This window comes from Xylona heveae, assembly GCF_001619985.1.
Source record: "Xylona heveae TC161 unplaced genomic scaffold L228scaffold_9, whole genome shotgun sequence".
NCBI classification, from domain to species: domain Eukaryota; kingdom Fungi; phylum Ascomycota; class Xylonomycetes; order Xylonales; family Xylonaceae; genus Xylona; species Xylona heveae.
The window spans coordinates 110,200-122,285 of NW_017264201.1; the positions used below are offsets into that span (position 1 = coordinate 110,200).

The window sequence follows — 12,086 nt, forward strand, 5'->3', positions numbered from 1 at the left end:
TGATAGGTGTAGAAAGAAGCAAAGTTGGCTTAAAGTGGATGTTTTGTTTGTGACGTTTAAGCTTCATCTCTCATCCAAGAGCTTCTGGTGAAGTTGCCGGTAGCGAGCGGAATAATCCATGAATATTTCCTATTCCGGTTAGTAACGGTTAGCACTGGGTTCGTCATACCCAAAGTATCCCAAGAGCTTCATCCTCCGTACATTATCACCATATCTACCTACTCTGGCCCTGCTCTCCGTTTTTGATTCCCTGTCAATCATTTCAAGGAACACGGATCATTCCCCTCTTCACTCATTGCCACAAATTTCATTTCTTGCACTGTTTCAAAGCAGACCTCGCTTCATCTGAAACCTTTACTACCAGCCGGTCATGGTAATAAGTACTCCACCTAGTCTCATGCAGCTTACCGTCTGACACTTTTCCAGTTCTCACACGGCTTTTACGACGAGGAAGATCCCATGATGGCCTTTCAGTCGGCCATGATGCGGAGATCTGGCGCTCCTCGTCGTTTTGACGAATACTTTAGGTGTTATCCTGTCGCTATGATGCCCGGACCCGAGAGAGAAGCCGCAAACCATGGTGGAAAGGTCTTCATGCCGGCCAGCGCACTGGAGAAGCTTACCCGACTGCATATCACATATCCTATGCTCTTTGAGCTTATCAACGGTGCTAAAGAGAGGACTTCGCATGCTGGTGTGCTGGAGTTTATTGCTGAGGAAGGAAAGATTTATCTACCATTTTGGGTATTAGAGCTCCTAGTTTCTCCCATGCGGAAGGCGTCATACTTACGAGACATTTTTTCTAGCTTATGCAAACATTACTGCTTGAGCCCGGAGATTTACTGCAAGTCAAATCGACTGATCTTCCGCCTGGACAATTTATCAAACTTCAACCGCAAGCCACCAACTTTCTTGACATTACCGATCCCAAAGCTGTCCTCGAAAATGTTTTCCGAAATTTTGCCTGTCTGACAAAGGGCGATATCTTCACTTTTGCCTACAATGATCAGGTTTACGAAATGGCTGTGTTGGAATGCAAACCGGAAACAAATAAGCATGCTATCGGAGTGCTGGAGACCGATCTGTCAGTCGACTTCGCACCGCCAATTGGATATGAAGAGCCCGTTAGGAAGAGTGGCACAAGTACACCCAAGACTGCTGGTAGCGGCGGTGGTCTGCCTGCGGGAGGGCTACTGCATCACCAGGGAACCATGGCACAATCCATCAACTATTCTTCAATCGCACCCTCCGCGACAACCGCTGCTGCCGGTAGCAAGGCCGTGTCATCGAACTTTTTGAGCCAAGGACAAAAGCTATCGTCGCGCAAGAGTAGCAAGGCACCGACACCACAACCCTCTACTCCAATTGCTGGAACTTCAACTAATGCCGAACCAAAACCTTACGTTTCACGGAAATCTGGCCCTCAACCCCTCCGCTTGCCCCCAGGAATGCTGTTCTTCGGCTATGAAATTAAGCCGCTGAAGAAGAAAGGGGAGCAGGCAGAAAACACTCAGGAACAAAAATTCCAAGGCGCCGGCCAGTCGCTTCGTGGCGGAACAAAGAAGAAGGGTGGCAACAGTAGTGACGCAGAGGCCAAACCGAAGAAAGATGATCCTGCCGAGAAAAAGTCTACTGGCAGTAGTGGTCGGACGCTTCGGGACCTCAAGTGATTGCGCCACAAATACTCATGAATATCCCTTCGCTTCAATACCAGCATCGCAGTATCATACGATGAATTTTTTTTTTTCTTTTTCTAACATTTTATATTGCATGGCGGCGTTGGCGGAGCTTGATGCGGGCGACTGGTTGGTGGCGGACTTATCTTCAAATTGTTAATTACCACATATTGGGATAGACTACGATATATATTTACGGATATCATCAACATTACAAAACCCTGCCCAACTTCACGAGGTGATATGTTTGCCGTCCTTCTGAAGCCCTTGTTGTTTGCCTAATTTGCCACCTTGGCGTCGCAAACTATATTCACTCTTCCAGCACAGGTAAGTATTGTCCTTTCACGTTGAAGCTGACTGTGGATACGATCAATGCAAGCAGTGATTGTGTTTGTTCGCCACCCAATGAATTGTTTAGGCAGCAATAGGTCTTAAACAGCATAAATACCCCCTCAGCCCCGCGAGAGAGGATTTTTCGAACTTGCGCCATACTTGTATATATGCACCATGAACACCTTTTTGCTTCTCCCATTCCAAATATTTCTTTTAGAACATTACTGATGCAACCGGGAGGGTATTTGGGGAAGGGTAGTAGAAACCCTCATCTCAAAACACGGCATACACGCAAAATCGTCAAATCTTCATCCACCAAGCTCTACTCAGGATGATCTGCTCACGAGCCACTTCCGGCTGCTGGGCACCTCAGCAGATCCAGTCCCTCTCTTAGATGATTTTGCTGACCGGGCACCTGCTCGCCCTGCCAACGGTCGACCTCTACAAGAACCTTAAACCTGCTACCAATATGACTGCAGCGCTCATTTCATTTGCGTTCAACACCCAGCAAGTTGTGGCTACAGATGCATCGAGACATCTCATGGGAGGATCTGGCATCTTCCAAGGGCTGCTGTGAACAGGACAGACGTTTGGAGAACATTCCCACCCCCCAAATTCTCTTTGACAGCCACTTTTTTATGCTCGTTGACACACGTCACTTTACTACATCGACATTGGCCGATCAAATTCTTGAAACCTGGCGTCTTAATTATCTTCCGTCCACACATGTCGTGGACACCTCTTTCTAATGGGCGGTCCAGGGTGGATGCCAGCGACGGATCCGCCACCATCGATCTTCATCATCTCCTTGGTTCTCTGCACAAGGCTGCTACCACTAGCAACAATGCAATGGTCCATGTTTGTCGACTGCATGGTCGTATCATCCCTTGCCTGGGCCAGCCGGTACGGGCACTCCTTCGGCGACGACCTCTCTGTGCTGCTGTCCTGCTACCTCCTCTGACTGGGCCGGCGCTTGGCTGCAAGACGCCCTCAACTCACGCTCACATCTGCAGCTCATATCGTTGGTCTCCGACTGCTTTTCACATATTGTTGCATTCATGTTAGAACAACAGCTCTATGTTTCATACAGCTTATTGAAAATCGAGACATCTAAACCACACTAAAGATGGTAACCAGAATGGTGGCGCCTCGGAATTAAGTCTGATTGCGGAAAATAGAACACCCCGGTATCCAATTCGAGTAAACGCGGAGGACAAAGAAAACAACAAACGCGGAACAGTTTCACATGGATCAAGAATTTAGGTTTCATGAAGACTGGATAGGGATGGAAAAGGGATTTTCAAAACTTGTCGGTCGCTCAGCGAAGTCGCAATACCACCCTCTTCGACTCTGCTGGCAGCATTGCCACCCGAATGATCATCCGCCTTCACACAGCGCCTACCAAACGTGAACTCATCTGGACACATGCACACAGAGTCCATACACAATGGTTCTCGACCGCCAAAGAGGAAGGCAGCTCGTGGTTCTAGGCTCTGGGCACGCTCACAAAGGGAAGCTCTAAAATCAAGTCCCTCCATCAGGAGATAATGGCCAGGCCACGCAGCGATCTGGGGAGAAGCTTGCCGTGTTGTCATTTAGTCCCCTTGTAGCATTCATTGTCTATCTGGTAGGTCTTCCCTTCGTCACGTCCTCTTTACTTCTTTCTCCTCCCTCCCCTTTTTTTTGTTGGCCTATTTGCTCACTTTGTTTCTACTTCCAGTGGATCAAACGCACCCTCAAGAGGCCAGTTATACACATATATAGCCAGCAACCTGGTTTGTCTTTACACGTTGCAAACCAGTGAATTACATAATTTCAAATGAGTTCAATGGCCTGGAAGGTATTTGAGCAATCAAGTAAGTTACAATCCAACACGGTTAATTTTACTCATCTGACTTTTTAGATTGCACTGTGGCCCTGTGACTTCTTACCAGCAAAACCTCGACCAATGGCTCTTGTCTCCAGCTGCATGAGAATTGTTAACCCACAGTCCTCGTTTTGGGTCCCGGACCAGATCCAGTCCGTCCCAGTTTCAGCTACAGTAAGATCTCCCGCGGTTAATCTATACCGACTGCACGGCTGCTTGATTGCATACCTGGAGGACGTTACTAGCAGTACCATTATTATATGGTATATACTACTACTCTGGCTCTGATGTCATGTAATTGTCCTAGACCCGTCTAATAATTATTCTATTAACGTATTCCGCCTTTGCTTAGATATAGATATCTAATTTAGGTCCTTGAATCATGCCATGTCAATTCGTAGATACTATCATCCAAGAAGCCGCCATCCAAGAATCCTTCATTCAAGAAGTCATCAGTCCAGACCCAGTCGCCAAAATTAACACTACAGTCCAAATCCTCTTCAATACTCCCCATATCCACCTCTACCAACTCTCCCAACAGAACCTCAGGAGGCACTAGAAGGCCGCTTGGTATTATTGCCGTCGTCAAGGACTCCGTCGCCACATCCACTACACTTGATGACCCATATTCGCTGGGAGACAGAGATTGGACCTCGCTCTCTATCTCGCCCTCGCCTGTCTCCCTCTCAAACTCTTTTATGTACTCTCCAACTGTAACGCCCATCGTCTTCTTGAAGACACGGCACAGATAACTCGGCGTAACTCCGACCTCTGTTGCCAGCTCTTTCAAGCCTCGCTTCATCATCAACCCACCATCCTTTTTTGTCCACAACAGCGCCATGACCCTTGTGACAAGCTCGTCTCTTTTCCCCACGAAGCTCGCATTGTCAGGCTGACATCTCTTGCACGGCCGGTAGCCATCGCGTTGCGCTTGGTCTTTTGTGTCGTAGAAGACGATATTGGCTCGTCGAGCAGGGCGTGCATTACAGGTAGGGCGGCAGTAGATCTTTGTGGATTTGACGCCGTAGACGAAGGATGAGTGGGATGAAGGCGCGCGGTGTATAAGCGCGAGCCAACGAGAGTGGGAGCTTTGAAATGGGTCACGGTTGATCGAGGCTCTTAGAGTTTGGGTTTGCATGTTGAGACGAGTCTCTGGGACGAGTGGGCCAGGGTGTTTTGGATGGACGTGTAATGATAAGACTAAATCGAGTGATGTACACAGTATGTGAAATAGGATTACCTGACTGACTGAATGAATGGATGTATGAGGTCCGTGATGTCTGGCTAAGGGCACTATTATGGTACTATACTTCACATGATAAAGTTTATTCGATTTCACACCTGATCTTGTCAAAGCCCGTACTTACATCTCCGGTGTCTACTACGGTATTGAGGGCGGTGGGCACCGGTGGTCTTTGGGTTGGTTCCGGTGGTCGACCCGACCGGGAGAACTGGTTCCAAGACCAACCCGGACTAGACCGGCGGAGGCCCTAAACCAGATATAATGTAGAAAAGGACATTAGTCAATTACGCAAGAACTAATATAATCGACGGTGCAATGGTATTGCAGCTTTCGGTCTACTCTATAGCCCAGTATATGTCATAGCTGCTCAACCGGAGGGCTTGCTAATGATTGGCCAGTTTGAGTACACTGTTTGTGCTTGGCTCTGATTGGTCAATTCCACTACAATAACAGGGGTTGATCAGCCTTAACTTATCTCCACTAACATTTAGCATGACGGAGTTTATTATCCAAGCTCAGGGCTTGATAATCATTAATTATGAATACGCAGCGTGTATTTGGCTGTAATTGGCCATTGTGGGTTCACAGTTCTATTACTTGTTGATAATTAGTCATTTTTAGTACATTTCTTGTGCTTTCTATTTTGTTTTCTGCCCGGACATGTTTCAATCAAATTCTTGTTTACTGCCTTTTTCATCAAGATGTATAACAACGAGCACACACACATATATATATAGAGCATGTTCTTTGCTATAAAATTGCTAGAAGTTTGCAACCCATCTTAGCAGCAGATTTTGCGTTCTTCCTTGCTTCCGTACAAGCATTGCGACACTTGCTGAGCAAAGCACTCGGATACTGCGGCACCGAGGTCCAAAAATTGTTTATCCCTGATGGATGTTTTGCACGCCTCGAACGACAAAAAAGAGACGCTCATTGATAACAGACATTCTTCTGCTTCTCCTTGCCTCGAAGCACCGCAATGTCTTCCCAACAAAGCCGACCCAGCACCTGTCCACGTCGCGGTCACGTATCCTGAGGGTGGTCGTGATGCGTGGCTAGTGGTGTTGGGTGCGTGGTGTGGCTTAACCGCATCGCTAGGCATCTACAACACATCTGGTGTGTTCGAAGTCATTATTGCAAAAGTTCTCTTACCGGAAGTCACTTCATCCACTCTTGGCTGGATATTCTCAGTCTACGCCTTTGTTAATTGGGTCTGTGGAGTACAAATTGGACCAACCTTTGATGCAATGGGCCCGCGTGCACTGTTGATTGCAGGCACTATTTGCACTCTCATTGGCATTTTCTCACTCAGTGTATGTACAAGTAAGACTAATTTTCATACAATTCTCCATGCATTTTCAATGTTCGTGCCGCTCTACTGAGACTGACAGTCTTCTGACCTTTATAAAATCCTGCTTGCTAATACTGAAAAGAATACTACCAGATTTTTCTATCATTCTCCATCTTAACCGGTATTGGTTCATCCCTTCTCCTCACCCCATCAATGGGCTGCGTCGCTCATTGGTTCATGGAGCGTCGTGGTCTCGCCAGTGGCATAGCATTCATAGGAGGCGGTTTTGGCGGCGTTCTCTTCCCCCTGATGATTCAATCGCTCCTCCCTCAAGTTGGTTGGGGATGGTCGATCCGCATCCTGGGGTTTGTGCTGATTGTGCTTTGTGCCCTCAGTGTGGCGTTTTGCCGAAGTAGAGTTCCATCGCGCAAAGGACCGGAAACCACCTGGCGAGATACATTGCCAGACCCGAAAATCTTCATGGATGGAACAGGAGCTATGGCACTCACGACCGTTGGAGTCCTCCTGACGGATCTAGCATACTTTATACCGATCACATACATACCAAGCTACTACATCGATCGACAGCATCTATCCGATAAGGAGGCTCTGACCGGATCGGCAGCGTTCGCATATCAGCTTCTCGCGATTCTCAATGCAGCCTCATGCGTTGGCCGGTACGTGGCGGGTGATCTGGCTGATCGATTCGGCCGCTACAGTACCATGATTGTCTCGTTGTTTTTTTGCATGGTATCAGTTCTATGTTTCTGGTTACCAGACATTCTCGTACCAAAACTGGAAAACTATGCACTCCTGATCGTCTTTATTCTACTGTTCGGCTTCTTCAGCGGTTCCAATGTTAGCTTGACACCAATTTGCCTAAGCCAGCTTTGTGAAACTCAAGAATATGGACGATATTACGCGACCTGCTACACAGTAGTAGGTTTTGGGGTATTGGCAAGTCTCCCTATTGCTGGGAGTCTTCTTGATGCGGTGGAGGCGACGGGAAAAGAAAAGTATTGGGGCATTGCTCTTTTTGCCGGACTCAGCTACGTGGCTGCCTTTCTATCTTTTATATGGGTCAGAGTCAAAGTAAAGGGGTGGAATTGGAGGACAAAGTGGTAGGACATTAATCTCGGTGAGGTTGCGGATTACTCGTCAGTATTGGTGCGGTCGTGGCACGCAGCCAGCAGCTTCTCGGATGGCTCCAAAGCAATGTTTATTATAGAAGTAGCAAAAGAAACGTATAAGGTTATAGTGTACATATTGCTAGTACTAGACCAGAATTTCTTTTAATGGGTTCCTCGTGCGAAAATGGGGATAGAAACCGTCATATTTGATCAATTTATCCAGTCAAGACTTCTGTTTCTTCAACGCATCAGCTTCATCAGAAAGCGAGTCTTAAAGCTCATTTGGACCAGAACGGCGCTCAACTTTGCCATTATATCATTTAGGCAGCTTCTCGAGGTCCTGCACGCATCCGTGCTCGTCATCTGGGCGAAATGTGATATGGGAGGTTAGGGTGGGGTTTAGCCCTTTTCGCTCGGCGTACCCCTGTCACCGCTTCGCATCGATGTATGCAACCACTTCCACTTCCCCGATTCACCCATCCCCGCCAACCGTCTTCTTAACTCCCCTTTGCTACGCTACAAGGATTAGAGTTTCTTTGGCCATCCATTTAATCGACACTCTGCTGATGCTGCAGCCACAATATGCGCCAAACAGTGAAGATGTGACGCCTTTCAGCCTTTGTGTGACCCCCTACGTTATAACTGTCCCCTGCGTCAAGTATCGCGCCAGTCGCCGCTCCTTGGCAATCACTCCCGGCTAACTCTTGCATTTAGACTATTTGCTATGTGATTTTGCTTGTGACCTGCGACTCTGGACAAGTGATTTGTGAGTGTAGGAAACCATGCCCACTCCGCGAGAGGTACGAAGCGGAGATGATGGAGGCTGAGAGGGGTAAAAAGATGACATGGTCCTGCAGATGGTCTTTGATTGCTTTTGTGAGCGAACAGTTAGAAGGCTGGGCCTTTTCCAATCTGCTATTTACGACATTTGCCCGCTCTTGAAAATTCCTCCCCCAGTCGAGTCCTTTCTATCATTGTGATTTTGTGTGCAATCGTCGGCTTTTGTTCTGCTATCAAAAGCTTCAACGGTCGTCTTCCTCCTCGTGCTTTGGGATTGTGACTCCACGTGGTTACTAGTCTTTGGAGATTGAAAGGTCCTAGCTCTTTTCCACGTCGCTGAGCTTGTCCTTTTGCTCGTCGTATGTTCGTACGGCCGAAACCTTGAGCTTCCTGGTTTTCTGGCTTTCTCACATTACTCGGCGAGCGTCACCAATCTGCTTCGATCTGTTAATAACCCTTCGTTGCTAGTTTCAGCTTCGAAGGTCCATAAAATCATATATTTATTCATTCATCCTCATCATGACGATCAATTGGAAGTCCAAGGACAAGGCTGAACGCCTTCTGGCCGCGACCGTGGCCTCCCTCCAAGATACAAAGGTCTGTTTTCACGTCGCCCCTTATTATAATTCAAGTGTGTCCTGTTCAGTTACTGCTCGTTGCTGGCTTCCCTATTGCTCGATTATCTGATGTCTTCCCCATTCGCCCGTTCAATTCTTTCTCAGTTTCGTTTGCAGCGTCAGGAAGCTGACCCATACAGGTCCTCAACTACCAGCGCATAGCAAGCATGTTCGGTGAGGGTGCGACGTACGATTCCATCGAGGGCCAGTTTCGGTCCATCCGTGCACTTGCAAAGAAAATGCGGGAGGAAATCGAAAATGGCCATCGCCCTGAAGCTCCCCTGCGAGGAAGCAAGGTGCGAAGCAATGGAGGAAGCGGACAATCTACTCCTCGTAAATCTCGAGGACAAAACCCTGACGGAGACTTTTCGGGAACGTGCACGCCTACCAAGCGCGGAGCGAGATCTACTGCTGGACCTTCAACGCCCACCGCTTCTTCTGCAAGAGCGAAGAAAGCACAAGGCGTCTTGACGGGCCGCGTGACTAAAGCGTCAAATTCGAATGGAAAGAGCACGCCATCTGGAGCTAGTACTCCTACAAAGCGCCCCAAAAAGAACCAAACGGAGATGTTAAAAGCGATCAAGAAGGAAAACGTCCGGCCAGCTGATATCATCGACCTTGACATAATGGACGACGACGATGCAATGTATGAGGATGACGACGAAGTCGGGATTGCTTCTGCCACGGGGAGCAATGCCCAGAGAACCCAAAGAACCCAAGCCAATGACGGCGATGATGATTATTTTGAAGATATTGATTCGTTTCCCATCTGCGGCATCACGGGTAGTGCTCTGCAACATACTCCCACGTCAACGCCGACCAAGACCGCCAGCAGGAAAAGGCCTAATATCAGCAAACCATCTACCAGCGCTGGCACCAGGACCGACAGTCCGAGCTTCAAATTAATCTCGAATCCATTCTCAACATTTGCTCCGCACGGCAATAACCACGAGGACGACGGAGAAGATGACGACGATGCTGCGTATCAACTCTCCATGTCGACATCGACATCCTTTATTATTCCTCCTGGCAGCTCTTCATATGCAGCTCACCGCCAGCAACCTGATGCTGATGCTGATATTGATACCCATATGAACGCCTACTCTGAAGTCATCACTCACACTGGCAACCACTACAATCATGATCATGAAGACGACGAGGACGACAACCCCGGCGTAACCACCAGCGCAACCTCCACGTCTACATCCGCATCCTCATCGACCTATTTCCCGTACAACTACGGCTACGGCGAGGACGAAGACGAGTACGTTCCCGCTACTGGTGGCCGTGGTGCACGGGGCAGCGGCTCCGGCTCCATCTCTTCTTCTGCCTCTTCGGCGTCACAGCTCATACATGTGCCTCTTGCATCGCGCTCCGGCTCGAACCGTGTCGGTCCTGCCGTGGGTACCTTTTTCGACGAAGACGAAATTGATATCCATCCTGGAAGTGGCACGAGGATGTCTTCTGGATATTATGACTATGATGACGAGGATGTTCTTCCCAGCGGAGGCGTCGTGGCTGGGATGGGACACGGTGCTGGATTGGCAATGGCAGGTTATGGGTATATCGGATAGCTTGATTCTCTAATTCTATAATTTTCTTTCTTTTTTCTTTTCACTTTCTTTTCGTTTTTTATCTAACTTCCATATTAAAAAAGATTTTCCATACCACTTTCTTTGTACTTTTCTTCTTTATCCTCAAGCGGTCATTTAGTATTAGTATTATTATTTTCTCTTACGGTATCTTTTCCGGGCCCTTTTCACCTTTAAGCCCCCCTTTTCTGGTCCTTTACTCCCTGTTCCTTTTTTTCTTCCTCGTCTTTAACATCTTTCGGTCTAGACGTGTCTGTATTCATATCATTACCAAAAGCCAAAGGCATCAAATCTAAATTCCAAAAGCCAAAGCCAAAGCGAATATGTCAAAACCAAAATGTCAAACGTATGGAATTTATATTTTTAATTTACAACTCATTCATCTCTCCCTTTTTCCTTTCCCTTGTCTATTGTAATTTGACGTCCAGCTGTATTGTTTTTTATTCTATTTTTTTAAAACTTGACATTTTTCCTTTTTTAACTCAGCATCCAGCGGTATCCTTTTTCCTTTTTTTTATTATTATTTTCTCTTGTAATTTAACATCCTCTTCTTCAACCTGACACTTTTACATCTCGACTTGACAACCCGCCATACCCCCTTTTCTCTCTTTTTTTTTTATTATTTTCTCTTGTAATTTGGCATTTTATCTGAGAAATGAACATCCAGTCGTATGATCATATCCCTTCTCCATTTCCCCTTTGAACACATTCAGCCGTCTCTACACGACCATATTTGCACTTGACATGTCATAACTTTGTCCTTGCCTTTGGGTTTGAATCATCTTGCGGTTTACTGTGCTCTACTTCTGCCCTCTGCATTTGTCATGAATCAGGAGCCACGTACGATGCAGATGGCGGAGAGTACGTGACTGTGAATACGATCCTACAATCCTGCGTGTCGTCATTCTCGTCATTCTCGTCATCTCAGCATCTCTTGAGTCACGCCAGTGGTATTATAGTCTACCATACAATACAAGACTCCTCGCTGTCACGTGTTTATGCTTAAGCCCCACATTTCCACTTACATTTCCATACTCGTATAGGTACATATACTTGGCAGCCGCTGGACCAAAGTTACCTTTATTCCAATAGACTGGGACTAAAGTCTCCAGCACTCTGGAACTTGCAATATACAACAGACCCTACTCCATGGCGGTCATCGTGAATCAAGCCGCAAGCACGAAGCGGTGAGCGGCAGGCAGAAGCGATGGCCCATGACGGCAGCCCTTTGCGGCATTATAAATGAGCTGAAACTGACCGTATAAACCCTCCTCAGGGGATCCACGCCGGAGGAGGCGGGTTGCGTCGTGTTGAGATCGACAAAGGATTATTAGGTTTGATATTATTAGAACGGCTGCCCATCACTCGAGACTGGCTGGGAGCCGCAAAGCCCTGGACTTCGGGGGACGGGACTATGTCCGAAAAGGGTTTAGTAGCAGAGCGCCCTTTTCGAAAAGGGTGTTCTGCTAATAATGACTTAGTTGATCAGTATGGGCCGTTTTGTGGGCTCTCTCGCTAAATGGTTCGCGCATCTGCAACTCCAAACCGACGCTCGTG

At 47.5% G+C, this 12,086-nt stretch overlaps 4 protein-coding genes across 4 annotated transcripts; 3 read left to right on the forward strand and 1 right to left on the reverse strand.

Moving 5' to 3' along the window:
- Positions 1-208: 208 nt before the first annotated feature.
- L228DRAFT_256553 (UFD1-domain-containing protein) lies at positions 209-1,988 on the forward strand. The gene is made up of 3 exons (XM_018333928.1): positions 209-373; positions 427-744; positions 807-1,988. Exons 1-3 carry the CDS (start codon positions 371-373, stop codon positions 1,668-1,670), a joined length of 1,185 nt encoding a protein of 394 aa, XP_018186111.1. The 5' UTR covers positions 209-370; the 3' UTR covers positions 1,671-1,988.
- Positions 1,989-4,034: 2,046 nt separating this feature from the next.
- Positions 4,035-5,226, reverse strand: L228DRAFT_249315 (hypothetical protein). Its single transcript, XM_018333069.1, has one exon. It carries the CDS (start codon positions 5,012-5,014, stop codon positions 4,244-4,246), a length of 771 nt encoding a protein of 256 aa, XP_018186112.1. The 5' UTR covers positions 5,015-5,226; the 3' UTR covers positions 4,035-4,243.
- Positions 5,227-5,934: 708 nt separating this feature from the next.
- Positions 5,935-7,664, forward strand: L228DRAFT_232168 (MFS general substrate transporter). The gene is made up of 2 exons (XM_018330588.1): positions 5,935-6,442; positions 6,553-7,664. The coding sequence occupies exons 1-2, from the start codon at positions 6,010-6,012 to the stop codon at positions 7,533-7,535; spliced, it is 1,416 nt and encodes a 471-aa protein (XP_018186113.1). The 5' UTR covers positions 5,935-6,009; the 3' UTR covers positions 7,536-7,664.
- A 1,361-nt stretch (positions 7,665-9,025) lies between these two features.
- On the forward strand, positions 9,026-10,694 carry L228DRAFT_173824 (hypothetical protein). The gene has a single exon (XM_018329503.1). The coding sequence runs from the start codon at positions 9,105-9,107 to the stop codon at positions 10,509-10,511; it is 1,407 nt and encodes a 468-aa protein (XP_018186114.1). The 5' UTR covers positions 9,026-9,104; the 3' UTR covers positions 10,512-10,694.
- The last annotated feature ends 1,392 nt before the right edge of the window (positions 10,695-12,086 follow it).